This window comes from Micropterus salmoides, unplaced genomic scaffold (genome assembly GCF_014851395.1).
Source record: "Micropterus salmoides isolate LMB-PRFRI ecotype aquatic unplaced genomic scaffold, ASM1485139v1 Ms_hic_scaffold_12, whole genome shotgun sequence".
NCBI classification, from domain to species: Eukaryota; Metazoa; Chordata; class Actinopteri; order Centrarchiformes; family Centrarchidae; genus Micropterus; species Micropterus salmoides.
In genome coordinates this window covers 24,342,262-24,356,677 of record NW_024040263.1, presented here as the reverse complement: position 1 = coordinate 24,356,677, position 14,416 = coordinate 24,342,262, and the positions used below count along the sequence as shown (strand labels likewise).

At 39.0% G+C, this 14,416-nt stretch overlaps 1 protein-coding gene across 3 annotated transcripts; it reads left to right on the top strand.

Moving 5' to 3' along the window:
• Positions 1–72: 72 nt before the first annotated feature.
• LOC119899537 (ethanolamine-phosphate cytidylyltransferase-like) lies at positions 73–14,384 on the top strand. Of its 3 annotated transcripts, none has more exons than XM_038714135.1 (12): positions 73–353; positions 4,207–4,295; positions 5,263–5,424; positions 5,542–5,693; positions 6,087–6,128; positions 6,288–6,426; positions 6,533–6,615; positions 6,890–6,967; positions 7,488–7,553; positions 8,603–8,668; positions 11,760–11,848; positions 13,115–14,384. In XM_038714135.1, exons 1-12 carry the CDS (start codon positions 229–231, stop codon positions 13,230–13,232), a joined length of 1,209 nt encoding a protein of 402 aa, XP_038570063.1. In that variant the 5' UTR covers positions 73–228; the 3' UTR covers positions 13,233–14,384. The 3 variants fall into 3 exon arrangements, with proteins under 3 accessions (XP_038570063.1, XP_038570065.1, XP_038570064.1); XM_038714137.1 differs by lacking the exon at positions 73–353 and adding an exon at positions 3,939–3,997; XM_038714136.1 differs by lacking the exon at positions 73–353 and adding an exon at positions 3,984–4,072.
• The last annotated feature ends 32 nt before the right edge of the window (positions 14,385–14,416 follow it).

Sequence of the window (14,416 nt, the reverse complement as noted above, 5' to 3'; positions counted from 1 at the left end):
TGTCGCTGATCACGTGACGGGGGTGATTATGCAATCAGCACGTCAGCGGGAGAGGATTCGTTCGATGTGACGTAGCTTCGGAGGCGTTGGCCGGCGTCTCTGCTCCGGGCTGCTCTAGTCTCCTGATCCTGGTTACACGTCCTTTGAAGGCGGATTTCGCTAAGTCCAGACTTGGCCTCCTTGTTTTTATTTGTACTGCCACTGAATTATTTACCAGAACCTGTCGAAATGATCAAAAACGGTCACCACGCCACCGCAGACCAGCGGGATGACGCCGGTTGCAGTAAGCCGGGTGATTCAGTTTGCAGCCCGGAGAAACGGAAACGCGTCGTCCGGCTGTGGTGTGACGGCTGGTGAGTCTGTGCCGCCACCGACTGTATGTCGGTGCTGGTTTATTAAACTCTCTTCCACAGTTTGTTTTCCTACACGCGGTCATTATGTAAAACATACCAGGAACCAGCGGTGCGGTAGCATGCTAATGCTAGCTGGCTACTTACATTAGCAGTTAGTAACTTAGGAGTGTAACCATTTCATCAGTAATACATGGATAGTTTCATTTATTGTAAGAGTTTTACTTAGTTTTATATTATTATTATTATTATATGTTCAATTTATTTAGAATATTTATTTGTGTCGTTTGTTTTGTTTTCATCCCTTAGTTTTTAATATTTATATATTGTTTTGTTGTTATCAGTTCTGTATTTTGTGTTGTGTAAAGTTACTTGTTTGTGCCTGACTTAAGGGGTATATTTTCTGTTGAATAAAGCTGAAAACGTTGCCATGTTAGTTATAGCTAACTTTACTTTCTCTCAAAATGACTTAATTATTGTTTTTTTATGATACATTTGTTATCTATGCAAGCAGCTGAACCCAAATAATCCAGGTCAAAGGTTATTAATGGTAAAAGCCCCAGAAGATTTCATTCAGAAAACTAATTGCGTAATGTTTATCCAGTACACTGGATGCAGTCATATAATGTTACTTATTATCAGTATTTATGGCGCAGTGGCATGGGTAAATTAGGGCCAAGGTCATCTCTGTCCACAGTCTCATAACCTCACAGCAAGGATAAGATTCTAAATGATATTTTGAAATGTGTATGTGTGTTTTTTATACAGTCTATGGTGCATGTATGTATGAAACTAGTAGATGGAACAGAAACTATGGTTATATAAAGGTTAGGCAGGACCTAAAGTTATAGTGATGTACTAATGTTAGACATCCAAATCTCCAAAGCTGACCCAGAGGACATACTAGGCTCTTTTTTAATATACATTTCTTGTTAATACTAATACTACTTGTCCTGTCTGTAGACCTAATCCTTTACTCTGTTCTCTCAAGGTTATCTAATGTAAAGGCTCGACAATGTTTATAGTTTGATGCCAAATATGTTGGGTAATGTTGGTACTTTAAAACTCAAGGGCATTTATTTAGTCTGTCTGTCTGTTGTCTGTTTGTCAGACACAAACATCTGTAACACTAACTCTCGTTGTTGTCATTGTTATTTTGAACTCTGCTGTCACTCCGTTGTCCTATGAGGGAAAGACCATGATCATCATGTGATTTAGCTGCAGCTTAACAGACAACTGACTCCTAATGTGCAGTGTGTAAATTCTTTACGGGATTCGCTCATTGAAGTGGCCGGGTAGCTGAAAACTAGTTTGACATGGCCCATCTCATGTGGTGGTTATAAATAACTAACATAGTGAACATGGAGTTCAGCGTATTGCAAAAGCAGCATGTTGGTGTGGTGAGCAGAGGTTCTCTCTTTATGGGGTTTAGAAAGAGAAGTGTTACTAAGGCACAGTATATACTTAATGACAGATGAGATGTTTTAAGACAAGGAAGAGAAAAAGGAGCAGGTGGGTGTGTGTGTTGGAGCAATAAAACTAAATTGAAGATGATAATCAGCACTGCTAAATTATTAAAGAGCAAACACTGATCTGCATATACATCACTCTGAAGAAGGTAGATTTACAAATGGGAGCAGTGTCGAACACATCCTGTCCAGGAGAGGTGAGGGAGTTTGGGGGATTATTGTTAAGTGAATTCAGACTAGCAGCTTGCGGTAATGTCCTTATAGAGGAGAGGTCTGCTTACTGGAACTACAGTCACAGATGGGAGTCTTTTATTGAGGTGGTCTGATCTGCTGAAAATAAATCGCAAAGACAGATGTGTTAAGAAAATAAAGGAACAGAGGCCCAAGGTTCAGAGAAATTGGACTGTAAATAAAAAGTGACTGGTTTTAACAAGGAAAGTGACAGGGTACTTATGTCCCATCCCTCAAAAACTTTTTATATTTAAAAATTATAGTTCTATTAGAAGCCCAATGATGATCATTATAACTTGTTGGGCCACGTCAGGTTAGTTAAATGTTACTGGAATATAACTTGAATGCAAGATATAAACACTCCGTTGCTAATTTAAAACTTTGTGAAGCTGGTCACTCTGTGGTTGAACTAGACAGTCCTGAAATTGTTTTGAAACTGTAGGAATGTGAAGCTGCAGGGTGCACATTTTCATCAGAACCTCAACAAACAGCAAAATCCTAGTAGTCCTTTTTCTTTAAAATGAGCTTAGACTTTTAATGTGTTGATGTGTTTCAATGGAGAAGAACTCATTAACTACCGTTTTAAAAATGGCAGGCCAGTACAAAACATCTAATCCTGCATCGGCAGTTACTGAACAGCAGAAAGCAAATAAATATTGGAACATTGTACTAGGGATCGACAGATATGTTTTTTTCCAGGCTGATCCCGATTATTTGTAATCAATTAGATCAATGACCGATATTTGGGACTGTATATATATATTTGCTTTAAAATTTTTAATCTTGGTGTCAAAATTTAGAATACACACAACTTTGTTTAAAATAACACGATTACAGTTAATTATCATGTTTAATCTTTATAAATAGTAAATTAAATCCATTAGAGATCCATCCCAGAGAAGGACTTCTTAACTATGAGTGATAAATTGTCATAAACTTTGTCTTTACCTGCTGCCATTTATTTTATATTGTCAGGATTTTATTGATACTATTTATTGGTTCTGTTCTTTATCTATACTCTTATTGGTTTTTCATTACTAAATAATTGCCTTTTACAAATATGTTTTTTAAAATAGAATAAATTCAGAACAGTAATCAAATTTAATATTTTATTACTGTTTTCAGAGCAGCAACAAAAGTAAAGTTTACAGCAGCAAAATCACTATCACTAATCACTATTGAGAGCAGGTTTCTCTCAACAAGCGTTTTTTTACAAGGATTTGCTAAATTTTAAGGTACGTAGCATCTCAGCTAAACAGGCTACAGACAGAAGTTTCGTTTAAGCTTATTTATAACAAACTAATGTTTGTCATTAGCTGAGCTAGCTCATGTGCTTGTGTAAAACCAAAACACAGCTGTGGTGGATGAGACAAAATAGATTAAAATATCGCTTTGTACACTTTCCTGCTTCTTGTACTGATGCAGTATCAGCCTGTTACTAGTATTGCTTTTTTGTTGCACTGACTTACAGTAACCTTAGTTATGGTCAACTTGTGTACACTGATCTCTAGCTCCGCTCCGGGTGTGTGCATGCTCATTGTATTGGCTGCTTCCACACAATACTCAGCGTTGATAGGCTATTACTCGTGACTTGTAACCAATCAGCTAGTACTGTTGTACTCACCACTCTGTGGGCTCGAGGCTACAGAAAGAGGCGGCTGTATCAGCCAAAGGAGCCATTTTTTAAAATTTAATTATATTGGCTATCTGTTTTTAAAATGACCGACGCAGATTATTGGAAAAATGCTGAATATCATTTTCAATATACCAATATTCGTCGACTCCTACATTGTACATATCGTGTCTCTGACCTTTCTCCCAGTAACCTTTATCATTTTTACTCACCATGTGGAAAGTTCAGTCAGTCTGTGTTTGAGGGTATAAAGTGCTTGATTTAGCGAGCATGTTTTCCCAGCAAAGCCCACAAGCTGTGCTCCACTGCACAAGGTCACCGTAAGATAAGTTGTTAATGTTAAACAATAAATCAAGCAGAATTGACTTAGCTGTGAGACAAGAGCTGTGGTAATTTTTAAGGCCACATCCCTTATTTTTGTGTGTGTTTATCTGCTTGCTTATATCTAATTGTTTTGTTTTAGCCCTAACAGTATCTATTGTTTTCCATGGTGATGACGCTGTCGTCTGTTCTGTCTCCACAGTTATGACATGGTGCACTATGGTCACTCTAACCAGCTACGGCAGGCCAAAAACATGGGCGATTACCTCATAGTCGGAGTGCATACAGATGGTAAGACACACGTACACACACTCTGATATGGATATTTCTGTAAAACCTCATTTTTAATTTAATGAATACTCAGTTCTGACTGACTAGTCTGGTACTCTACATTAAAGTCCAATTATTGTATATTTGTCATCAAATCAACACAACTTTGTAGTACAAGGCCACAGAAACATTACTCCTTGGTTACTGCAGACAAAAACTGAGCTTACCTGGGTTAAAATAATGAAACAAAATTATTGTATTACATAAGACAGTGATGAAAGAATGAGTATATGTTCAGTGAAGGAGTTGTAATGTCCAAATACAAAGTCCTACAAAACAAAACATAAATAATGGAACTTAAAATAAAAAACAAAAGACAGGATAAAGAAAGAATGAAATAAAGGGTTATTTGGCACTGTCAGTGAGATGTTACTGTTCCAGACAGAGGATCTGGATTTGATGACATTTTTTACCTCAAAGGTCAACTTCACCGTAACATAATGTCCTGGCAAAACACTTATTTGGTCCTTATTTGACACCATAACTCAGGAACAGAATATTGTGAATATATTTCACAGTTGGTCGGACACTGAATTAGTGACACTTTTGACTCAGGGTTTCATTGTCACCTCAAAATATTTTTTTATTGGAATCACGTGACTGCAAACAACGTTTTGGAGCGAGCCTAGCTAGTCGTCCTGTGAGTGAGTAAGTAAGTTTCACCTTTAGCTCATAGAGAGCCTTCACATCTAAAAATGTCAGGAGAAAACAAAAGCACCACATTTTGTGTAGCTCTACTCTATAAGAATCCATCTTTACATAGTAATAAAACACCTGTTCAGCCAATTAATCTATTGTAATCCTCAATTAATCATGCAACATGGGAAACTGGACTGTGCACTCTGTGCTTTGTAAGAAAATGCTCTAATACAGATGAGAGTGATGTTCCAATAATTAATGATCGATTACCTCCCACCCTCTCTCAAAGCTGAGATTTCTAAGCACAAAGGCCCTCCGGTCTTCACTCAGGAAGAACGCTACAAGATGGTACGGGCCATCAAGTGGGTGGATGAGATAGTAGAAGGAGCACCTTACGTCACCACCCTCGAGACTCTGGACAAGTACAACTGTGACTTCTGTGTGCATGGAGGTGAGCCAGTAGATGGATGCTCTTTTGACTCGTGTTTCCTGTTCTTAACACACATCAGAGTCACGATCAAGCCTCCAGATGTGACGGTGGACTAATGTCATTGTTTATGTTTACCAGATGACATCACGCTGACAGTAGACGGTAAGGACACATATGAAGAGGTGAAGCGTGAAGGCCGTTACCGGGAATGTAAACGCACACAGGGCGTCTCCACCACTGACCTGGTGGGACGAATGCTTCTCATGACCAAAGCCCATCACAGCAACTTGGTGAGTTAAGCTGCATTTATAAACAACACAAATAATTTAATGTTCAGCGTTGGATTTCACACATTGATTGCACCACTGCAACACAAGACGGCTGCATAGTATGTGATCAGGCCGTATTGTACTTTAATCACATTCCCCACAGAAGTTTACATGCTTTCATTTACTTGTTAATGTAGAGCAATGATGGGCTGTGCCTGTACTCAGAGTTAGTCCTGACTTGTGGTTACACTTTAAAGTATGTGCTTGTCCACTTCCATTGCTAACTTAACACACAACTATAAATCCTCTTTTAGTGTAAGAATGTGTTTGTCCCCATTATTTAGTGTATGAATAAAGGTGTATTTGTTTGTTTTGGTGTCGGTCTCATCTTTTCCTCTCTAATCATTTCTGCAGGATAACCCAGATTACCAGCAGCATACAGACAACTTTGGAAAAGTGAGTAGCATGGGTTTTATTTTAGTGAAACTTTATCTTGTAAATTGATCCTGATTATAAAGGATATCTGTTAGCAGAGGACATCTTTCCCGAAGTGGGACACTGCAAAGCCTTTATTATATTTTATATAAATGAAAAGTTTGTGTTTTTTTGTTCAAGGGTCCTAAAGGCCACAGTCCATGGACAGGAGTGTCTCAGTTCCTCCAGACATCCCAGAAGATCATCCAGTTTGCCTCAGGAAAGGAACCTCAGCCCGGAGACACCATCATCTATGTGGCCGGGGCATTCGACCTGTTCCGTATCCTAATCATGAAGAAATGACCAGAATTTAGTTTTGAACACTGTTAGAAATAATTTCTGTGGTGAATGTTGTTGTTGTTGCCTTGACCATAGACTCCATGCAGACATTGGCCATGTTGACTTCTTAGAGATGGTCTATAAGCAGGCGGAGAGGCCCTACGTCATCGTAGGTCTGCACTTTGACCAGGTACACCTAATAACAGACATCTCAGGAAAATACTCACAAAAGGGTCAGAAATTCACCACTCCCTACTGCGTCAGCGGTCTTCATGGGAAACATGTGGAACAAGTACACAAGAGAAGCACAGACTTTTATGGATGGTCAAGAAAGAAGCCACTCGTAACTGTTTTCAGTTTTGGTGGTCTAGGATTATAAGCCCACTCTAGTTTTAAACTTTTCTATTCAAGTGTATTGGCTAAAAGGTAGAAATGTAAAAGTACTAAATGTTTGTTGCCTTCAGGAAGTGAATCGGTACAAGGGGAAGAACTATCCCATCATGAACATCCATGAAAGAACGCTGAGTGTCCTGGCCTGTCGGGTGAGTACACACACACACACACACACACACACACACACACACACACACACACACAGATGACCTCTAAATGTTCAGCACAGTGGGGTGTATTTCTAGCCTGAATACTCACAGCGCTACAGGCTGAACTTGACTCTATTCCCTCCATTCCTGCTGATCAGCCATCAGTCTAACATTGAGTCTCTGTACCCCCAACAGAACTGTGTATTTTGTTGTGAAATTAAACCAACTTGTGAGAACATTACACTAACCAAACATGTTACACAATCCTGAAACCTCAACCTAAATTGCTGTGCCATCAGTTTTACTCAATACCTGATGACGAGGTACAGAATTAGCCAGAATTTGAGCAGTGAACAGTAAAAAACCTTCACCCTGGAACTGGCTTGTGTTCAAAAGATACTTGTCGTTAAACTTTGACATTTCAACAGAAATGCACTAACTGGTGTGAAACGTTTAATCATTAGAAACATGAACTTGTGACTATGAACCTGTCTTCTTTCTTGGTATCCTCTCTCTATAGTATGTGTCAGAGGTGGTGATTGGTGCACCCTATGCAGTGGGCAAAGACCTGCTGGATCATTTTAGGGTGAGTTGCCTTTGAATGACTTCACGTCTGATCATGTGATTTATTTATTTTTTTTTGTCAGTCACCAAGCACCAGGCTGTACTATGACGTTGGTGGAGAACTAAATATGAGGAAAGATATGATGGAAGCTTCTGAAAGAGACACTTATAAATGAAGGAGAGGGACAGCCTGCACATTTTCTAATGTAAAAAACAGCGATGTGTAAATTACAGCCAGTGACTTGTGAGTTTTAAGGCATAATTGCAAGCAAAGTACAACATCTGCCGTAAATTGGTGGAGGCATTAGTTCATCTTCAAAATATAATACCAGCAAAAAGTGTCAGCTACTCGTCTTTTTCTGGCTACAAATATAAAACCGGTCTTGTTCCTAAAGTTAAAAACCCAGTTTTAATAAGTTGTCATAAAGCATGAACTCATAAAAGTATTTAAAGAAGGAGAGTATTTCAGCTTTCCAAATTCAACGTACTGGGTAAACTTTTGGCAGTGTTGGATTTAGAGAAGTATATTTCTTTAAAGATTAAAGATGACTGAAATCCTTCCATTCCAACATAAGCCAGAACAATAGATCACTGCATGGTTGCTGCATATTAAAGATTCTCCCTAATTTAATTTATGTACATTGTAAATTACATGTGTGGCGCCCCCGTGCGGACAGTTGAAAGAAGAAGAAATTTCATCAACTTGAACACATAAAAAACGATCAGACGCCCTGAATATAATTAACAAATAAATTTCACAGATTTTTTATGATTATGATCCACAGTTTGAAAAGCCTTGGACAAATGAATAAAATGGTGCCGCCCAATGTTTACATAATTTGCCATAATTACATAATTTTGTCATTGACACACTACTTGCACACTGTTGCTTCCTAAAGTGCCCCTTGAAAGACTAGTTCAGAGTAATGTAGAGTCTGAGTAATGTGTGACTAGAGATAAACAGGTTTACCTTGGTTTTGTATACTGCAAGAACATCATTTAATCTGTATTATCAGTGTATCACTGCACATGATGGGTGGCTTAACCAGGTATGTTTGCATTACTGTGCAGGTTGACTTGGTGTGTCATGGCAAGACAGAGGTATTTCCAGACAAGGATGGATCAGACCCCTACGCTGTGAGTACAGGGTCCTTTTGTCTCTGATCGAAGTGCAGCAACACTTGTACATCATTTATACTGTATTTTATATGTGATTATATTTGTGATTATTTTTAGATTATTCTAGTATTTCTTAACTACAAATCACTGTTAACAAATATTAGTTAATTCTGCGAGGCAGAGACAAGAAGTTTATACATTATGTGTGGCAGATGCTCTTGTCCATAGCGACTTACAACAAGTGCATTCAGACCGGTTAGGAACACATTCAAATGCTTAGCGTTTGTTTGTTTTATTTAAATAAGAAAATTAGATATAAGTAAGTGCTAGTAAGGGTGACAAGGTGTAGTCTTAAGTTGTTGGTTTTTTTTGTCCGTGCAGTTCAATCTGAAAATAATGTAGTTTACCAACAGTGTGGATTTGTGCATTTCATATTAAATAATTTGGAGACTCAAAATTCCTCCTCTCTCTCTCTCTCTCTCTCTCTGAGAGAAGGAGAGGGGGCTGAAGAGACCCCAAAGGAAGAGGTGAAAGGTTCGCTCTCCCTAAGTGCTGTTTCTGGGCAGTCTGATCGTAAAACTGGCCACCTTTGGCAGCAGCCGTGATAAGCCTCGGTGCCTGACTGTTAAAATGACAAAGAAACACTGACCAGAGATTAGTGTTCTCCTGAACAGCCTATCAAAACTCTTCTTAAGAGAGGGTAGGAAACCCTAAACTGCCCCCAACACACATAACCATGGCAACTGACCTCCCTCTTTGTTTAATTACCTCACATCAAAGGATATTCTCCTCTTCACACCCAGATGTGAATTGGTAAGAAACTCCAGGACACAGGAGGACAGCCCTGAACTCCTTTGTGTAAACAAACGAGTACTGTCTCCTCAAGACTCAAAAATTACCTTGTTTGATTAAATAATGTTTTAGTTACTCAACTAGGTCTCCCCACTCCATTTTAGTAGTTATGTTACCATGTTGTTGTTATTTGTTGTTGAAAAGAATCTAAATAAGTTAATTTTGCGGTGTTTTAATTTCCAGCAAGGCCACCTGACTTTATTCATTTTATTTGTAACCAATGCTTTGTTCCCAACACTTTCTGACACTTCCTTTAGAAATGATGATAAAGAAATGTCATCCTATACTTGATTAATTTTCCAGCTCAAATTTAAGGTTAAAAATGACTAAATTCCCCCCAGAAGAAGGTTTTAGGATTAATCAGAGCTATCCTCATGTAACCCGAGCTCCCCCAAGTGGACAAAATAAGTATTACATGTCATCGTCTAAAATGCCCTTAAAGTATAAATGTCACTCTGTACTTACCTGTCCTTAATCTAATGCCATTCGTGTATCTTGCTTATATTCTCTAAGAACGTGTAACAGCTAGTATATCCAGAAAGCTAGTTAAATTCTTCTCCTCTGATGTGATGATTCATTCTGAAATGCTAGCCTCAAAGTTGAACTACTGACAATTGTTTTCCTTTTTATCAAGTGCTTAAACTAAGAAGGGAATAACCGTTTGACAATTAAGGTTTGATTGTGGGAAGATATTTGATTAAAATACGCCCAAATAGATTTTTGATTAGACATATTAAAAATTAAAGAAAAGACGGTCTCTCAGAAACCCGGCCCTCTGGGAACCACACCCCAACAGACAAAAACAGCGACACACGCTCTTGTTCGCTCTCTTGTCCTCTGCTTGTTCCTGGCTCTCCAACTGCGCTTCGGCACGTGCCCAGCGTGCCCCCTCTCCCGGCAACGCCCTAAGAACTTCAACCCTGCACAGCGTTTTCAAGCCACACACGAAGTGTGTCAGCTTTCCCTCATTTCCAACAACTTTACTTTCGTTTTATTTTCTTTTGTTTTGTTAAAAGTTATCAGTCCGTTAAGTTACACTAGTTTAATTCAAGAACGACCAAGTTCTTTTTAAGCTTTATGCGTCGAGCTAATCCCTATGGAGGTCGGTCCCCTCCACGTGGCCCGCCAGCAGTAACACAGGACACCTGAAAGAACAGCCTAATTGCCAGACCGAGTACGGCCAACCCTTGAGGGTTTTTCTTCATTCCAGACACGGAGAACCCCGGAGAATTCCCTAGCAGAAAGCCAGGAATCGGGCAGCTAGCGTGGGACCCGTGCAACAGACCAAGGCAGGTCGCCGACCCACCATAAGGCAAAACAAGGCATTCTGTGATCAGTGATGTCCAATAGTTTGTTAATCCATTATCTGTAGTCCTTAAACTCCTAGACAAATTTAATCGAGTTAGTATCATCTAACTGCTTTCATTAGTTCTCTTCCGCCGTATGAGTCAAATGCTCCCCACAATAGAACCCCACATTCTCATTGTTTAGCCATTGTTTATCTTCTTGATGTAACTGTTATATGTAACCGCATTTATAGTCACCTTAGTTAGTTAATAAATTCACTGTAATCAAAGGAATTGTGTATGTATTGCCTGTCTCCAGGTCCCTGCGATGAGAATTTACCCCTTCGATATGAGACTGACTGATTTATTTAAGATAACTGAGCGATTATTAACTAACTGATCACTAATGAATAATTTTATAATTATTAAAACGCTACCCAGAGGTCCGGAGACTCTGGGTTAATTAAAACTCCGGTGGTGCCCCGCGAAACGAGAGATTTATGGATTGATATTTTCTGAATATTAAAATTCATAATTTGGTATTAATTCTCATAAATTTATTAAAACATAGTAGTCATGCTACAATAAGCATTTTGAAACGACCTGTGTTTGAGTTAGAGCTCTGCTGGTCACTGATTCTGACCCTTAAGTTGTTGACCAAGAACCAATCAGAAGAGTTTACATTATCGGTTGACATCTGACCCTACCTTTGGGAATGATGTGCGTTATTGCTCCATTCTGGTATTTCAAAATTATCCTGACTGGCCTCAGGGGGGCACTGTAATGTTTAATTGTCTGTGTGTAGCACATAGTATCTCACATCTTCACGATGGTGTGTGTGTTGTTGCACCATTCTGTCTTTATAACACATTTGCAATTGGTTCAGCGGTGGACCTCATCATTCCCATCGGATGATGGGGGAACTTTGGCCTTGCGTTAGTTTAATGTAGCCCTTTGTGTTCTGCCCTCAGGAGCCTAAGAAGAGGGGGCTGTTCAGGACCATCGACAGTGGGAACAATCTCACCACTGATGACATCGTCAAGAGGATCATTGAAAACAGGTCAGGGTCTCCCCATTCTTAGTCTAACTGGTAGTTATCATGTTCATCTGCATTTCCTTTCTCTATATGTAGATCATGTTGACTTCACATTTTTTCTGTTTTTATCCAAGGGCGTACGTTTCGTTTCAACACTGGAGGGGACACATTTTGATCTTATGGTCTTTTTGTGCATTAAAAACTTTGTCCTGCATTCTGGGGACTTTTCCTGCATCTTTCTATGGTGGAAATGTCTGTTTATGTAAAGGGAAACAAAAGTTTCAGGCGGCAGGTGACACTTCAAAATATAAAACTATAACAATATAATGCAGTAAGGCTCTCAGAAATATTTCTCCTGTAGATCAACTATTCTTTTAATATCATCCCTGCTGAGTCAACACACATGCAGGCATGATTTAGTCTTCCCTCCTCTTTTTGTTTCTTTTGTTTGGGGAAGTAACCTCTTTAAATGTGCATGTGGCACCTTTTCAGGTCAGTGATAATAATATAATAAATCATTTATAAACCCCTGGACTTTAATAGCAGAATATATCCCACATATCTGTGTTCTGACATGTCGAGAATAAAGTTATAATTTAATGAGATTAAAGTCATATATGTATATATTTTTTATCTACCTTCCCTATACTCTCCTGTGCATTGACCTGTGCTGTTGCTCTGCTGATATGGTTCAGACCGTCTGACAGACACAGAACCCCTGTTTGGGACGATCCTGAATTAGACAAGGAGGTGGAAAGTTACCGAAAACACTTCTGATCAGGCATAAATCTCACCACGAATCAACACAAATGATAACTTTACCACCCCTGGAGCAGTTAGCCAGCAAAGGTGTCTCTAAGCATGAAGGACACACAGACAGCAGTGACACAGATCTTCCGCTCAGAGTGAGATGCCACACTGTAGTCCAAACTGTTCACATGTCTAAATAACTGGAGACTGCCAGGAAATACTAACACGTGCACATATGATTCAAAGCAACCTATTCTATTATGACTTTATTCTACAAATATTTATATATATTTTATTTTATTTTTATTCTACAACTTAATTTCTAACAGTAGTAATTGACACATTGCCACATTTTGTTATTTTCTCGCTAATTTGCTGCTGACTGTTAATCGTTTGTGTACCAAATACACTGATTATGATAATTGCTGCGAACATTTCAGTAGTTGCTGGATATTTGTATTGGACATGTCCCTGCCGTCCCAGCTAATTATATGCCCTTGTTTTTCTCAAATTCATCCGTGTCATCTTGTGTGTTCCCAGGCTGCAGTTTGAAGCCAGGAACCAAAAGAAGGAGGCCAAGGAGATGGCGGTAATCGAGGCGATGAAGAAGAAAGAGGAGCAGGAGCAGAGTGAAGCTGCAGCCCAGGCTGCTCTCTAGTGAGGCCGCATCGCGTTTCTGTTTTACTCATCCTGGTACACTCAGCTTTAAGAGAGTGGACTGAACTGACCCATACGGACGGTCCAGGTTGTCCTAAACTGGGCCTGGCTGGGTGAAATGACCCATGGGGGGCAGGTCGGCTTCTGCTAGTCCACTGGGTGCAGAGTCCTGCTTTGAATATTTAGTGAGGCAGTGTCGCACTTGCTGCTGGGCTAACTGCTCTCTGTCCAGCTCATCTATACACACTTCTCCGGCCTAATGGGATTAGAATAGAGCTGCCTTACCAAGAAGACAAATAATCCACTACAAAGTGTTATTTAACCTGCTTTACGTCCCTTTAAACATCTTGTCCTCCACACGGAACTTTTTAATGTTATCTTCTGTCAGAGATTGCTTTTTCCCATGAAATCACACACTACATGCTCCTGTATAGGTGTAGAGTGGCATGTTAGGTTTGTAATTATCCATAACTTATTGACAAAATCTTAACTTCATTGTCAGTTCTGCTTTTAGATTTTAAATCATATTAGTTTTTAATGATCAGTTTTAGTGTCATCAGTAAGTAATATGGTCTAGTTTTAATACACTGAGAAAACATAGTTATTTTAATCTCTTGTCACTTTTTTTTATCCATCCTGAAAAAAACAAATGATCTGTGAAGTAGTCTTTTGAATTTAACTACCAGAATTTGCAACATGTGAGTGTGTGAGTTTAGTGAGTGAGTGTTTCCCTCATTCCTAAAGGTATAACTAATGGAAGGGCTGTGAGTTGTATCTCTATAGTTTAAACTACAGCTGTCTGTAAAGTTGTCCTTTCCTCAGTCTACTTCCAATAAATGAATGTCCTCTTTTCTCCTCCTTTACAAGACAATCGAAGAACCCAATATTACTGTCAAACTGCTTCTGCAAACGTTTTTAGATTGTTGAAGGTTACGGTCTGTTGCTTTTCCTGCTGTTATATGGTGCATATTATTTGGAGGTGTTAATGGTGCGAGACGATGCGTGTTTTTGAAATGTGTCTGGTTGGAAGTTGAATGGAAGTGGGTGGCTGAAAAATAAATAAGTTTCTAAATATTAGATGTTTGGGATTTTCACAACCAATCATTGCAATGTGTAAAATTCCCTTTTAATAAATTAATATGGCAAAAAGTGTCATCTGATGTCTGTTTAGAGCAGTGTAATGTG